This window comes from Ambystoma mexicanum, chromosome 9, assembly GCF_040938575.1.
Source record: "Ambystoma mexicanum isolate Mex_15411 chromosome 9, UKY_AmexF1_1, whole genome shotgun sequence".
Classification (NCBI taxonomy): Eukaryota; Metazoa; Chordata; class Amphibia; order Caudata; family Ambystomatidae; genus Ambystoma; species Ambystoma mexicanum.
The window spans coordinates 996,281,882-996,296,221 of NC_090931.1; the positions used below are offsets into that span (position 1 = coordinate 996,281,882).

Consider the following 14,340-nt stretch of genomic DNA (forward strand, 5'->3'; position numbering starts at 1 on the left):
GCCATACTACAACTGGAACAGAGGCCAGCTGGAACCAATTTCTTCAAACCAAAAGGTACTGTAAAACTAAGGGGTTGCTTACCTTTGGTTGTGTAGCTCTCAGTTGAGACTTGCCTTGGATGCTTTTGCAGAGATGGCGTTATTACAAAAGGGAGGAACTGAACATCTTTGATGCTGTTGAACTCTTCAGGAGTAGGTCAAGAAAGAATTAATATCCTGTCACTTGCTTGATCAAAATGTATTCTAGGACTGCACCAAAACATTTTTATTTTAAAATGTGTATAACTTCCATAAAAAGCACTGACAAAAAAACTCATCTGATGTCAAAATATAGAATTCAAGCATAAAAATTCAAAAAAGAAATGGAATTATGAAAGCAATCTATCAAGGCAAAAATACGCTGAAGTGCATCATCTTTTTAAAAGCAAGATCCCACAGAAAGTTTGCAGGGGTGAATGAATGCACACGAGAAGAGTAGCAGAAAAATACATGTGAAAAGATGGTCATATGTTGAGGGTGGAGATAGGTGGCAAGCAGGCTGCGAAGGGAGGCCAGGGGCGAGTAGGAGCAAACTGTAGGAGTCGAGGAGATAGGGCAGCGTGGCAACAGTGAAGACCACAAACAAAGGGCCCATGGAAAATTAACCCCCAAACTATTTTCTAGAATAAAATATAGCATGTTTTTACCAAGGCATGCACAACTCCATAGCAGGATTGGGAAGCAGCATGCGTAAAATGTATTTTAGGAAAGATCAATCTTGCGGACGTGGTTTGACAAACATGCCTTAATCCATTAGACTCCCCTTCACATTAGTTTTAGGACCAAGAGAATTAAAAAAAAAAAAAGAAAAGAAAAGTATATGGCATCTTCTACATAGTTGGTTAACAGGGAAGTCAAAATTAGGACATAGGCACACATAGTGGATCTTGGCTACTGAAGGGAATGCAGAAGTTCGGACATGTTCCTAAAATCTCCTGTCTTCCTATGAATTCTTAGCTGACAGTTCTGCAGAGCAAAAAAGTTGAACTGGGGACAAGGGTAAGATGCAAAAAGCAGGCCACCATTGCTTGAATTCCCTACTTTTCAGTAGTTGGGTTATATCCTAGCTATTATGCACTGGTGACTCAATCACTTACGGCAGTACTGGAATCGGCACCAGGTCTACTCCTATATATGCGTTCAGTTGAAGGCTGGAAATTCTTAGCAACGTTAGAATAAATCTTCGAGGCTTGGGGGGGGGGGGGGGGAGGTTGATTTAATGCATCTCTTTCTCAATCTGTTGTGGGTTGCTTAACAAGGCAGTTCATTGGTTTTGCCAATTCTCATGGCTCCCTTGGCCTCTGAGAAGGGTTTTGTCCAGATATCTATTATTCATGTAGAACATCAGGGTTGTTAATTAGGAGGCATTTTTGGATATGCAACTCTTCTTTAAATTGTAGTCAACTCTGGAGTCATTGGTGCAAGATAAAACATCTCCCAATAAGACATTAGTTAAAGCAGCATGATTATGTATAGATGGCGAAGCCACACTGGGTTTATCGTTCAAATACCAGTCCTAGAGTTTGCTATGGTTTGCATACTAAGGGACAGACACGGAGCCCCAACATTCCAAAAAAATGTTTTTCAACTTTCTGCAGTAATATAGAAATTCCTGACTCATAACTACTGGATGTGCTTTTGCTCTGTACACTTTGGGGACAATGTAAGTGGGTTGTTTTCGCAGATGCGTAGCGATACATGAACGGCCACAGATTGTCTAGGGAATATGTATGGTTTGTGTGCTAATATGATCTCCCCCGCGTTACAAATCTTGAAAAACGTATTCCAAGATAATCTAATCAATTATTCCACTTTTGAAGAGGCAGTTCTGCTAGATCTGAATCTATTAGGCCAAACCAATGTAGTGGATATAGCAATGTCTACTTCAGGTCTCAGATTTCATGAATAAGTAGTCATTATATTAACACTTCAAGGGCCTTTGGTGTCCTGGAGATCACAACCACAAGGCCAAAGTAAGAGGCGAGCGCCAATTAAGGGGACTTCTGGGTTGAATTTCATGGTGTGGCTGCAGTGAGTTGGAACAGAGGTTAAACAGGTGGGATGTGGGAACAAAGCTTGTGCATGCTCCCCTCCCGACAAAGGACCATGTCAAATCTTAATCCTACAATATACGGCCATGTGCCGTGATCAGCAAGATGCCATCACAGACAGCCAAGTGTTTATGTCACAGTGTCACTAAAAGGTGCAAACATGCTATATATACCAAACATTTTTACCTGTGTGAATTTAGAGACCAAAAGATTATTCAAGGCTTCATCGGTCGGTATTGCAATATCCAAATTATGGATTTTTTTGTTTTCAGGATTTGAAAAAGTTGAAATCAAAAAGGAAAATGCTGACGTAGAAATTAGAAAAAAATGTAAATGCCCATGCCTTACCTTCCAACACCGTCTTTGCAGTTAGGACAGGTGCAGGCTACTCGTCGCAACCTTTTCCCCTCTTGATGAGATTGGTCCCTTTCGTCTTCTACCATCTGCATTCTCAAATGTGTCAGGTCATTGGTATTTACGGTGGAGTCCCCAGTAAGTCGCTGCCATTCTTCTGGATCAGGCTGTTCCTCTTTAATGCGAATTCCTGGAAGCAAGCCACAATTTAGGCTAGATGTTATGCAGCGACAAGGTCAAGTGGCACACCGCCTAAAATCAAACAGGAACCGCGTATAGGAGGTTTTGCAGTACATAAATGGACCATGAAATGCAAAACACCATGTACACTGCAGAATTTCGCGCTCATCTGAAATGGTGAGGTGCCCTTCCAGTAATCTGGCCTCATGCATTACAGCAACTTATCCTTTATCAGATGAGGAAGTCATGGTTGGCTTGGTTAATATGCCAGGTTCAGAGAGAATGTTAGAACGTTAAGTTTCCAATGTTTACACCACTAAGAACTAAGACTCCCAGCATTCTTGGTCCACAATGCACATGACCACTGGTCCACGGACAAAGGCTCAACCAAGATCTCCCGATGGTTGCGACTAAAACAACCTGGAAACAATGGCAAATGTGCACTCCTTAAGGAGTGCTTTAATGCGTATTGCTACTTCTGTGTAAACACTAGATGTTCCGGATCTAGTCTTCTCCCTGAATTCCTGATGGAGCGCGCTGCTTGGTGCATTCCTCTTCCTACCCGCTCCACGCTTCGCCCCCTTTATATTGATATTTTATTTCTATCGCGCTCATACACTAGTGTTTCAGAGCGTGACAAGGAAAGGGAAGGGGAACAGGGGAGAACAAAAAACGATCTTACTAGACCCAGTGACATTGAGAATGTGCAAGTGCAGGGTAGAGGGGGAGGGGGAGAAGTGCATGGAAGGGGGAACAAAAGGAGAGTGTGGAGCGAGGAAGAAAAACAAATATAATAAATTAATAAATAAAAAGGCAACAAACAATGGGAGTGCAGCCAGCATGTGGCAAGTGCTGGGTTTATGGCAGCAGGCCGGGTAGGTCTGAAAGTGCAGGAAGAAAATGGGAGGGCTGTATGGGTACAGATACAGACCCCAGTGCAAGGGGTGGCCCGGAGGCAGGGCGTGAGGGTGGCAAGATGAGCAGGTACCTAGGCCAGTAGGACATAGGGTGGCCAGGTGAATGGTGCTGAGAGAGAGTAGAATTAGCAGGGGAGAAGGCAGAAGCAAAGAGGAAGGTCTTGAGGTGCTTCCGGAACCGGAGATGGTTCTCCTCAAGTTCCAGAGCGGCAGGGAGGCTGTTCCAGAGGGAGGCCCCAGCCGAAGACAGATCTACCCCCAGCTCGTTTCTTTGAGAAACGACTGACCATGAGGGAGTTAGAGGCAGGAGCGCTGTGCTCGAGATGGGAGGTATTTGCAGAGGGATAGCTGAAGATATGTTGGACCCAGGCCCCAGAAATCCTTGTGGACAATGCATAGGGTTTTGAATGTAATCCTTGCATACACTGGGAACCAATGGAGAGATTTCAGAGCAGAGAGATACAATCCCAGGGCTTGAGGCCAAGGAAAAGACTTGCAGTCCTGTTCTGGATAAATTGCAAAGGGCGAAGAGTAGAGGAATGTAGATTAAGAAAGAACTGTTGCAATATCCCAATTTAGAGAGAACCAGAGCTTGGGAGACAGTGAGCTTCTGGGGGAATGAGAGGAAAGGAAGAATACCTCTGAGGAGATGCAGTAGGAAGTTTGACTTTTTTGATACATCAGAGATGTGGGCGGAGAAGGAAAGTGTGGACTCAAAGGTGACACCAAGGTTCTTGGCTTCGCATGTGGGGATATGAGGAGGGCCAAGGGGGGCCGGCCAGAGAGCGTGGGGAAAGGAAGGTGATATATCATATTGACAGTGGTCTAGAGACCGTTGGTCAGGACGGTATGCACATTTCCTTCCACTGTCTGGTTTTACACCAGTTCTGAACACTTCATAGTACTTTAATTTGATAAAATCCATTAGATGTAATAAATGAAGGTTGTTAATCCAAAAGTAACATTTAACGTTATTGATCAGTTCAATGTAAGTCTATTTCCCCAATCGGATGACTCTCCCTCAATTAAAATAGGATCAATTAGTTCACCAAGTCTCCTCATATGGCTAACTTCATACTTTGCTGTGGAGGATATAATTCTGCATTACATCCATGTACATATAGTTTGTGAAACCTACCATCTGTGTTACTATCCCACCAGGCCCAGGTGTATGTGTCTGCACACCATGTGATAATCCCCTTGGTTCAGAAAAACTTGAATATCGATCATTGTAGTGAAAGAGTCCTGAAAGTAATTTTGCTTATTCAAATATTTCTTGGGAAGATTCTCCTTTCTTAGCTTTGCATTTGCAATACAGATATCATCTTTCTAGAGTTCATATTGCTAAAAAGTTGGACAGTTCGAATAGTGTAATATATTCCACCTTTTCCCAATACTGAAGAAATCCCAAAATCCCAGTGAATGGAGGCTACATTTTATTATTCTTAGTTACAAACCGGATTAATGTAGGGTAGAATATTGGTATCTTAAGTGGCTTCATTTTTTAAAACATTGATGTCCATATCTATGTATGTAACCCTTCCGTCCATCAATTAGCATCTCAAATTCCTAAATTGATTTCATTTGGCTGCATAATTGTGTACTTCACATTTAGGGAGATCGCAAAAAACACACAATTTATCCTGCAGGCATTCACTCTTTCTTGGCCTCATCCTAACTCCACAAATTAATTAGAATAACTCATAGTGTATTGAAATGAAAGGGAAGGGAGGCAAAGTAGATTATCAATTTTTATTTTAATGGGCGATTTTGCTGCAAATCTATGCAGGCGTGTTAGGGAGAATGTTCATTTCTGTGCCAATTCCCTTTAACCTTAGAGACCCCAAGCTTTTTTACTGGATTATGGGTTTACTCCCGAGTGAGTGGGAGATTTTTCTCACTCGTGTTTTCCTGACTATAATTTTCTATGTTCCTTACAGTTTTATGGAGTCTGGTAAACTCCGTAGGCATCTGCTTTAGTATTGTGACAAACAGCACCTTTTGTGGAGTGCCACTGGGAAGTCCCTTGGACTACTCTTAATTTTTTTAATTTTTTTATTACCATTTACTTTATTACTTTCGCTATTCCAATAAATCATTAATTTAAATAATACAGGTAGAGAAAACACTAACAAGCTTTAGGAAGGATCAATAGAAAGAGAGGGTCAATAGAATGCAAAGGAGAGTGCAAAGAATAAAAAAAATAAAATCGCAGATTCATTACTAATTGAACATCTGTCCAGTCCTCAATTAGCACAATTATCAGTGACGGCTCCCGTTTGGCATCAATGACCGGAAGATGGTCGCATCTATCCAGAGGGTGTATGTCGTCCCGTTGCATCCAAAAGCCAGAGAGTTTATTGCTTTCTCATTATGGTTTAATAGTTTCTCAGAATTTTTGTTCAAATAGGATCTCTGAATTTTACCCAAAGCCTCATTAGGCCTAGGTTGGATCCCCCGTAGAAGCGCTCCCACCAGGCATAGGCGTCCGTCTCAAAGTTTCTCTTCATTTGCTCGTACAAGAAGAGGGCTCTCCCAATTCTTAGTTCCGGACAGAGAAGTATCAGATGCCATCTATGTGAAACACAACTGGAGTCCTTAAAACAACTATCATCTTCAACCATACCACTGTATCCAAGCAGGGAGACTTTGGTGTGTAGAATGTTCAATCGAAATCTCAGAAACAGGTCCCTATATTTGGGGTGCAGGAATTTCTTCAAATATTTTGGAATGATAAGTTGTTTCAAAAATGGGTTGGTACCCTCTTTTGTTAACGGGGGGCCTGACTCTTGAGGGATGGAACAATTCAAAAGCACAAGAACGATGAGTCAAGGCTACCCAACCCTTAAACATTCTCCAAACAGGAGAAAAATACACCCAAGCCTTCCTGTGGGCCACTACCATCACCCGTATGTTTAAGGGTGGGGTAGCCTTGACTCATCGTTTTTATGCTTTTGTGAGTTGTCCAATAAGTGATCTTGATAGGGTGTGAATCTTTGAATTTGATCTGGTCTCCAGTTCGTTCCTGTCCGACGTCCACAATGCTCTTAACCAGTAAGGGATTTCTGCAGAGTAAACTGACAGGCCCAGGTTAGAGAGTATTCTCGGGCATCTAGCTCTCCATAGGTTTAATGCCCAGTCTGCCATACCCTGTCTACCCACTAGGTTAGGCGTCGCAGGAGCATTAATGGTGCTCTCCTCTTGAGAGGTAATTTCAGAGGGAATGTGGTTTTCAGGCATCAGACTTCTGCAGTCATTCTCATTTTGCACCTGTTGCAACTGATCCCTCTGTCTAAAATGCCATTTAAAATGTTTGTAGTCAGACGAGGATTTACTCCTTGTTTTAAATGAGGTACAGTCACCTCTTTTCCTCTCAAGGCCATTAATAGTAGGGAATGCAATCTCTTCCCTTCCTTCCTTCGGTATGAGGCATTGTGCCAGCTTGATGTGCAAGATTATGGCCTGTGTTTAGGAAATTCACAGTATTACTTGCTTCGCGGGGCAGCAGGAAGGCGGCTTCTTCAGTTTCTGTTCTCAGCTGTTTGTAGGAGTATCTTTGAAGATTTAGTGATGGCTCTGGAGTGGGATTATTAGTTTCAAGGGCGGGGAGGGCGCCAGATCGAGATTTCTCCAGCAGACTGTGAATGTGGTTGTAAAGTCATATTTAATGTGGCCGTGGATAGGACATTTGGCATGCACAGAGGATCTGTCATCTCACTGATTAGAGTGCTACAAAGTGGGAGGTTTTCGCCCATATCTCTGAAGGTAGAGGAGTTTCTCTAGCCAGGGGCAGGGCCACTACAGAGCACCACAGAGAAGTTAGACGCCACGTGAATATGATTTTCTATTGATAACTCCAGATTAACTTCACCTCACCTCTGGCCAGTTCTAGTCTTTGTGTAAGGAGGGGGACCCCCGTAGGAGCAGCAGTGATGCAGGTGGGTTTGTCAGTACTTGAATTAGCATTAGTTCTTATATTAGCATTGCTTAGAGCGCTGTTAGCAGCCGTCCAATCTCCTGTGGGTTCGGTGGGTCCATCGCTCCACAACCACTCTGCCAACACTCAGTCAAGGCTCCTCCTTCGGGGAAACTGAATTGAAGACAGTCTCTTCCACAAATCATGCTCCAGCAGCTCCAGTCACCAGTAGAGTCATCAACACTACGTTTTCTTGGGTGAACTACTGTTCCCAATAAAAGTAAGATGACCCCTGTCTTACTTACCTTTACTTTATGGGTCCAGCGCACACTACCCTATGTGGAGTGCTGGGGGGTTACCAAGTAACTCCAATAACCCATTCCTCATGTAACATTGTTACACTAACTCACTTGAATGGCTGGTGGCAGTGGTTTCTTTTTTTTTTAACCACCTAGTGACATGAATCTGCAGGCTGATACCTCCGCTGCAGTGCTGCACCCAAGGGTGACCATTTTCTCAAAATGGCCCCTGTCTTCTTTTCGCCATTTCTTGTTTGTTAGTTTCTTCTAGGCGTTTACTCTGTTTACATCAGTTTGGAGTCCTTGGTTTAGTTTGCCTTTGGCGGGCTTCAGCCCTGAAGCCCACCCAGGCTCCAGTGTGTCTGGAAAAGCAGTAAGTGAGGGAGGGTCCCAAAACGTCCCTGTCCTTTGTTTCTGAGTGTGCCTCAGTGAAACCAGTTCTTCTAATTGGCCGGCTGGCTGTGCTGGAGGACAGCCAACCTGCTATGTGATTGACAGCCTAGGGTTGTGAATGAATGGGAACTTGCATAAAAGCTATGTTTTTAGGACTAAGAGCAGAGTCGACCCCCTGGAGGACAACACCGGCAGCATAAGACGAGAGAAGATGCCAGGAGCACCCTCCTTGACCGCGTATTGCCTGGTGAAGCCCTGCTGACCCAGTTTTCTAATCGACAGGAAAGATCCGTAAAAGACGACTCCTCCCTTAGACTGGTGGGACCAACTAGCCTAGAGGGAAACTATTTTGGTGCAACCCCCGACTTCCTGCGACTTTCCAAGGCTGCAGAAGCTGAATACCCCGGGCAACTTCAGACATTTGTTAGCATCCAGAGGACCCCACAGAAGCAAGAAATCCATGTCCAGAGTACCCTCACCAGAGTCCAGGAACGAGAGATCAAGGAAATCTTAACGAGAGCTTTTGGTTCCTCATTGGTGCTGAGAAAAAGGTGCCAAAATCACAATCGATGGAAATCCACTGCTACAGAGTCCCTTTCTCGAGTGCTGCCACAGGAGCACACCAGACATCTTTCCTTTCATCACCACCACCGAGGACCAGGAACAAGGGGTCTACTGCATTGCATTGTGAAGGCAACCAGTTGAAACACTCATTCATTTTCAAGGTACTGTGGGGCTTGGGGCATTTTATCCTTTTACCATTTGGAGTGTTTCCCATCTTTGGGAGTGTGATTTAACCCTACACTAAGTTGACCTCACCTTCCCTGCATTGGACTTGCAGCTTTTGCTTTCCAAAGTTGACTCTTGAGTTGCTGTGATTTTCCTTTTGAACACAGACTATTTAAGAAAGTATTTCTAAGAAGATTGTCATAACTTTGAGTTTGTCCATTGACTTTGGCTGTCCTGGCTCCCTAAAGGACTCCTCCTGAAGCTATTGGCTTTGGCAGTGCTTGTTCCCTTACAGGTTTTAATGTTGAACACATTAATGCTGGGATAATATACTGCCTACATCCCTTTGGGAGAATCTAACTGTTCTTATAACCTACCCGTCTGTTCTGATCTAACCCTAACCTTTCCTTCCTTAAAAACTCAATACTGAAAAGGTGATGATATATAAAATGCTATACTGACCTCAATGTGTAATATATGCATGAATTACTCACCTGCTGTATTGCTCACTTTAATTGAATCCCGTGGATTGTTACAGCTAATTACTGCTTTTTAAAGAATGCAGTAAGTATCTTTGTATATAAATAAATTATAACTTTATACTTGGATACCTGCATTTACTGGTTTCATTGCACAGCTCACATTTTCACCGCTTAAAGATAAGCATAGCTTCTACCAACTTGTGTAGTACAGGTATATTAAAAAAGGTGGGTTACCTAATACCAAGAGATAAGTCTTGTGTAGTCCCACACAATTTGGACTGCACTCATTTCCCCACAGCCACCCCCTTAAACTCAATATTTAGCAAAACCCACCACACAGATTGCGACACAAACGTGTTAATAAAGAAAATAAAAAAGAACGTAATGAAAACTAGCAAATATGCTGCAGCAAAATCTCCCATTCCTGTTAATGTGTCTGATTACGGAGAACTATTTTTTTTTCTTTTTTATTTCATACATTTTATGCTCTCAATTAAAAAATTATTTTAGGTCAATGAATACAGATTCTACGCTTTTGTAAAAACCTCCGACTTAGACGATTCACTAAATAGACAGAGCATTCTCCAAATGGTCAAATAAATCTACAATTATTCAGTGAATTTATGATCTGAATTTTGTGGATCAACTAGAAAGGTAATCAGCATTTAACATCCGATTGTGGAACCATCCCCTCCAGAACTGGTCCTAGCAAGAGAATACTATTTAAATGTCTATCGCTATTACTGAGAGGGATGATCTTCTGTACTGCCTATATCTGTAGCAACACTAAGGTCCAACATGGTAACAGGTATTTATTCTCCTTAAAGAACCATATAGTTCTGCTCCAATTATTTTAGGCAAGATTTCATTTAGGTTTTTTTTTTGTGGCTATCCCTAAGAATATGTTAAATCAGAGTTAAATCAGCAAAACTGGTCTGGAAGAATCCCATTAATCTTTTCACTGGTTTGTAAAAATTACATGATGGTGGAGGTTTGTACAGAGTTGTATTTATTTGATATTTGTAAGGTGCCTATACAACGAAAGAAGTTTCAAGGCGCCATAAAACAAAAAGTGGGGTGTGGGGGGTGAACATGGGAGAAGATAACAGTTCTACTAGGCCTTGTGGCATTCGAATCGTGCAAGTGCAATAACAAGAAGTGCGAGGGAGAAGAAAGGGGGCCAGTCTGCAAGAATGCGAAGTGCTAGGGTGGGAAGGGAAGTGCAGGGTAAAGAGGAGAGAGCGCAAGTGAAAGGGGTTTATGGGAGGGGGGGCAAGGGAGGGAGTAAGGGCTGGCAGTGAGGAGAGAAGGCGGTGATTGGGTAGGCCAGAGATGCATGGTAAATGTTGAAGAGCCACAGCGAGAGAATAGAGCCTTGAGGGACACTGCAGGTGGAGAGTGTGATAGGGGAGAGAAAAGGGCCCAGTTGAACCTGGGAAGGTCGGTCGGAGAGGAATGAAGTCAACTAGTCCAGTGCCAGGCCCGTGATGCCAGGGTGTCTAAGCATTATTTGACCATTCACAATACTGAATTGCTTAGAAATGTCACTGCTTAGTCCATCAGATCGATTCCCCTTTCCACCTTTTGGGCGTTTCATCAAGTACCTGGCCTGTCCTGGATTGTTTTTTGATCCCTCACGTATGTCTGTGGTATTGACCGCAATTTGTCCGTTGACTGTTCTGAAATAACCCCTCTTGGTTAATGTATTTTTTTCCATCATTGGACCTCCCATCTGCACCATTTCCTCATCCCCACACCTGTGCTACGTTTTTGTGGATTCTCTCTCCCCCCCCCTTGCCGGAGCTGCTCCCAGGATAATCCTTGTATCCTTTTCATTTCAATATGGGTCCCAGCCTTTTTCTAAGGTAGTGTTAGGGAGAATGTTCATTTCTGTGCCAATTCCATTTAACCTTCGAGACCCCCAGCTCTTCTGCTGGACTCGCAGCGTTTTAATTTTAACTCCTGGGTGAGTGGGACTTTTCCCCCCACTCCCTTATTTATTTTTGGTTTCTTACTGTTTAATGGAGTCCAGTAAACTCCATAGGCATCTGTTTTTTGCATTGTGATAGCACCTTTTGGTACCACCGAGAAGTCCCTTGGACTTCACCCAAGAAAATGTATTTAAACATTATGAGAACCACTGTTCTCATGAATAGTAAGGATGACTTATCCTACTTAACTTTTCTTTTGTGGGTCCAGCACACACCACCCTATGTGGAGTGCTGAGTGTTAACAATGTAACCTCCTTATCCCACTTCTCATAACATTTTGTTACACTAACTCACTTGAATGGCTGGTGGCAGTGGTTTCTTTTTTACTACCTTTGTGTCATGTATCTGCAGGCTGATTTCTCAGCTGTGGTACAGCACCCAAGGGTGACCATTTTCCCCAAAATGGCCCTGGCCTTTTCACCTTTTGTCAGTTAGTTCCTTCTGGGTTTTTACTCTGTTTGAATCTGGTGCGAGTCCTTCATGCAGGCTCCAGTGTGTCTGGAAAGGCAAGGTCCTGAAAATTCCCTGCCATTCTTATCTAGGTGTGCCTGAGTGAAACCAGTTCGGATTGGCCGGTTGGCTGTCCAGAAGGACAGCCACCCTGCTGGGTGATTGACAGCCTAGGGCTTTACATGATGGGAACTTGCTTAAAAAGTTAAGGTTTTTGGGACTAGAAGCAGAGTCAACCACTGAGGACAACATCCGACAAAGACGCGAAGAGATGCCAGGAGCACCTGCAGCGGTGCCGACCCTGTTTTCGTTTCGATTGGGAAGATCCGCAAGTGACTACTTACTCCCTTGGGCTGCTGGGACCACCTAGCCTAGAGACAAGCTTTGATTTGGCGCAACCCCCACGACTTGCTGTGACTCAAGCCTGCAGAATCCCAATGCACTGGGACACCTGATGATCGAGTGCATTGTCTTCGGAAGTGCGAATCCGTCCAAAACGTATCCAGTGGACCCTACAGAAGCAGGAAATCTTCATCCAGAGTCCCCACACCAGTGTTCAGGACCGGGGATCAAATAACTTCCAATCAGAGCGGTTCATTCTTCTTTGGTGCTGAGAAAAAGATGCTAAATCCACAAAAGGCTGCTGAATCAAGGAGAACCCATTGCTGCAAAGTGCCTCTCTCTCGAGTACTACAGCAGAAGCCTGCCAGACGTACTTTTGTCACCACGACCAAAGACCAACAAGGGTCTGCTACACTGCAACAGGAAGGCATCCAGATGGAATCAATTTTTCAATTCCCTGGTACTGTGGGGCCTGGGGTGTATCTACCTTTTGCCATTTGTGGCGCTTCCTATCTTGGGGAGTACCATTTTAAACCCTTTAGAGTTGACCTCAACTCACCTGCACTAGCCTCTCAGCTTGTGCTTATTCAAGGTAGCTCTTCTTGAGCTTCTGTGATTTTCTACTGAACTGCTATTTCAAAACCTTTTCCAAGATGAGAGCATCAGAACTTTGAACTGGTCCATCGACTTTGGCTGTCCTGGCTCCCTAAAGGCCCCCTTCTGAACCTACTGGCTTTGGCAGTGCTGGTTCCCTAGAGGTTTTAAATTGTTTAACACTGATATTGCTGGGATAAAATACTACATACATCCCTCTGAGAGAATCCAACTGTTTCACTACTTACAAAGTATGTTCTGATCTAACTAACTTGTCCCTCCTTGAAACTCAATTTTGTAATGGTGATCACAAATAAGTGCGAATACGGACCTCAAATTACGTCACTCAGTGTTCTGGAATATGTTTAGCATAATAAAAGTTTACTCACCTACTTTATTGCTCTTGGTGAATGGAATTCTAACTTCGGTATTAATGTTACTATTAGTTGTGTTTTAAAGATTGTCCAATTATCCTTTTGTATATATAAATACATATTTATACTATAACTTTAAGTGTGTAAGTGGTTACTTGGATACCTGCATTTACTAATTTCATAGTACAGTTCTACAGCTCACATTACCCCTCTTAAGATAAGCCTGGCTGCTCAGTCACTCTACCAACTTGTGCAGTACAGGCCTATATTAAAAAGGTAGGCTACCTAATACCAAGAGTAGTCTTGTAAAGTCCCACACCAGTTGACTCTTGTTAGGTAAGAATTGGAGCAGCCCCACTGTGCGTTTCTCCCACTGGTCGACTACCTCTAGTCCCAAAACCCTCGCCTTTTAAGCAGGTTTCTCCCATTTATGCACAGCCGGAAACTGAAACTGCACTGGTTACCTGGCTACCCACTGATCTCGGGCCTAGGTCCCCTCCCTGCCAGTTGCACACCTGCACTGCCCCCCCGCTCCTAGCAACCCTTGCACTCGGGGGTTGTTTCTGTATCCCTCCAGCCCCCTACCAGCACTTGACACCTGATGTCTGCACTTACCCTTGGCACCAGCTGGCCACACTTATTTATTGTTTTATTTATTTTACTGTTTATCCTATGTACTGCACTGCACCCTTCCCACTTCCTTGCACAATCTCAATGTCACCTAGCATAGTAAGATCAGTGTCTGTCTTCCCTCTGTTCCCCTCCCCTTGCCTCGTCACGCCTTGAAACACTTATAGGCGCTTTATAAATGCCATATCATGTAGGAGAAGGGGCTACTAGGGACCCCCCCAACCCCCTGCACTAGAACCCTCAGCACTCCACATAAAATGGGGTGTGCTGGACCTACAAAGAGAAAAGTTAAGTAAAGTAATTTCACTTTACTATTCTTGGGAACAGTAGTTCACACAAGAAAATGTATCTAAACCTTATGAGAAATCTAAAGGATTTCTCTGAGACCGGGCACTGAAGGTGTGTGTGTCACCACACAATCCAAATCAGGTCAAAAACACGAGAGGGTGAGGAAAAAGCTCTCACTGAAGTCAAGCAAAAGAGCTGGGGGTCTAAGTTTTAAGGGAATTGGCACAGAAATGAGTATTCTCCCTAGCACCTCTACAACTTCTTACCCAACAGGTACCTAGTATATTCTTCATCTCCCTGCTAGTAGCCTT

General features: G+C 43.6%; 1 protein-coding gene across 2 annotated transcripts in view; it reads right to left on the reverse strand.

The window, feature by feature from the left end:
• The window catches only part of SP3 (Sp3 transcription factor), a 191,711-nt gene that overhangs the window by 106,432 nt on the left and 70,939 nt on the right, over positions 1–14,340 (reverse strand). For both annotated transcript variants that reach the window (XM_069616236.1, XM_069616235.1), the window contains one exon: positions 2,439–2,634. In XM_069616236.1, coding sequence (XP_069472337.1) covers positions 2,439–2,634 — 196 coding nt within the window. The remainder of the gene's footprint in view (positions 1–2,438; positions 2,635–14,340) is intronic.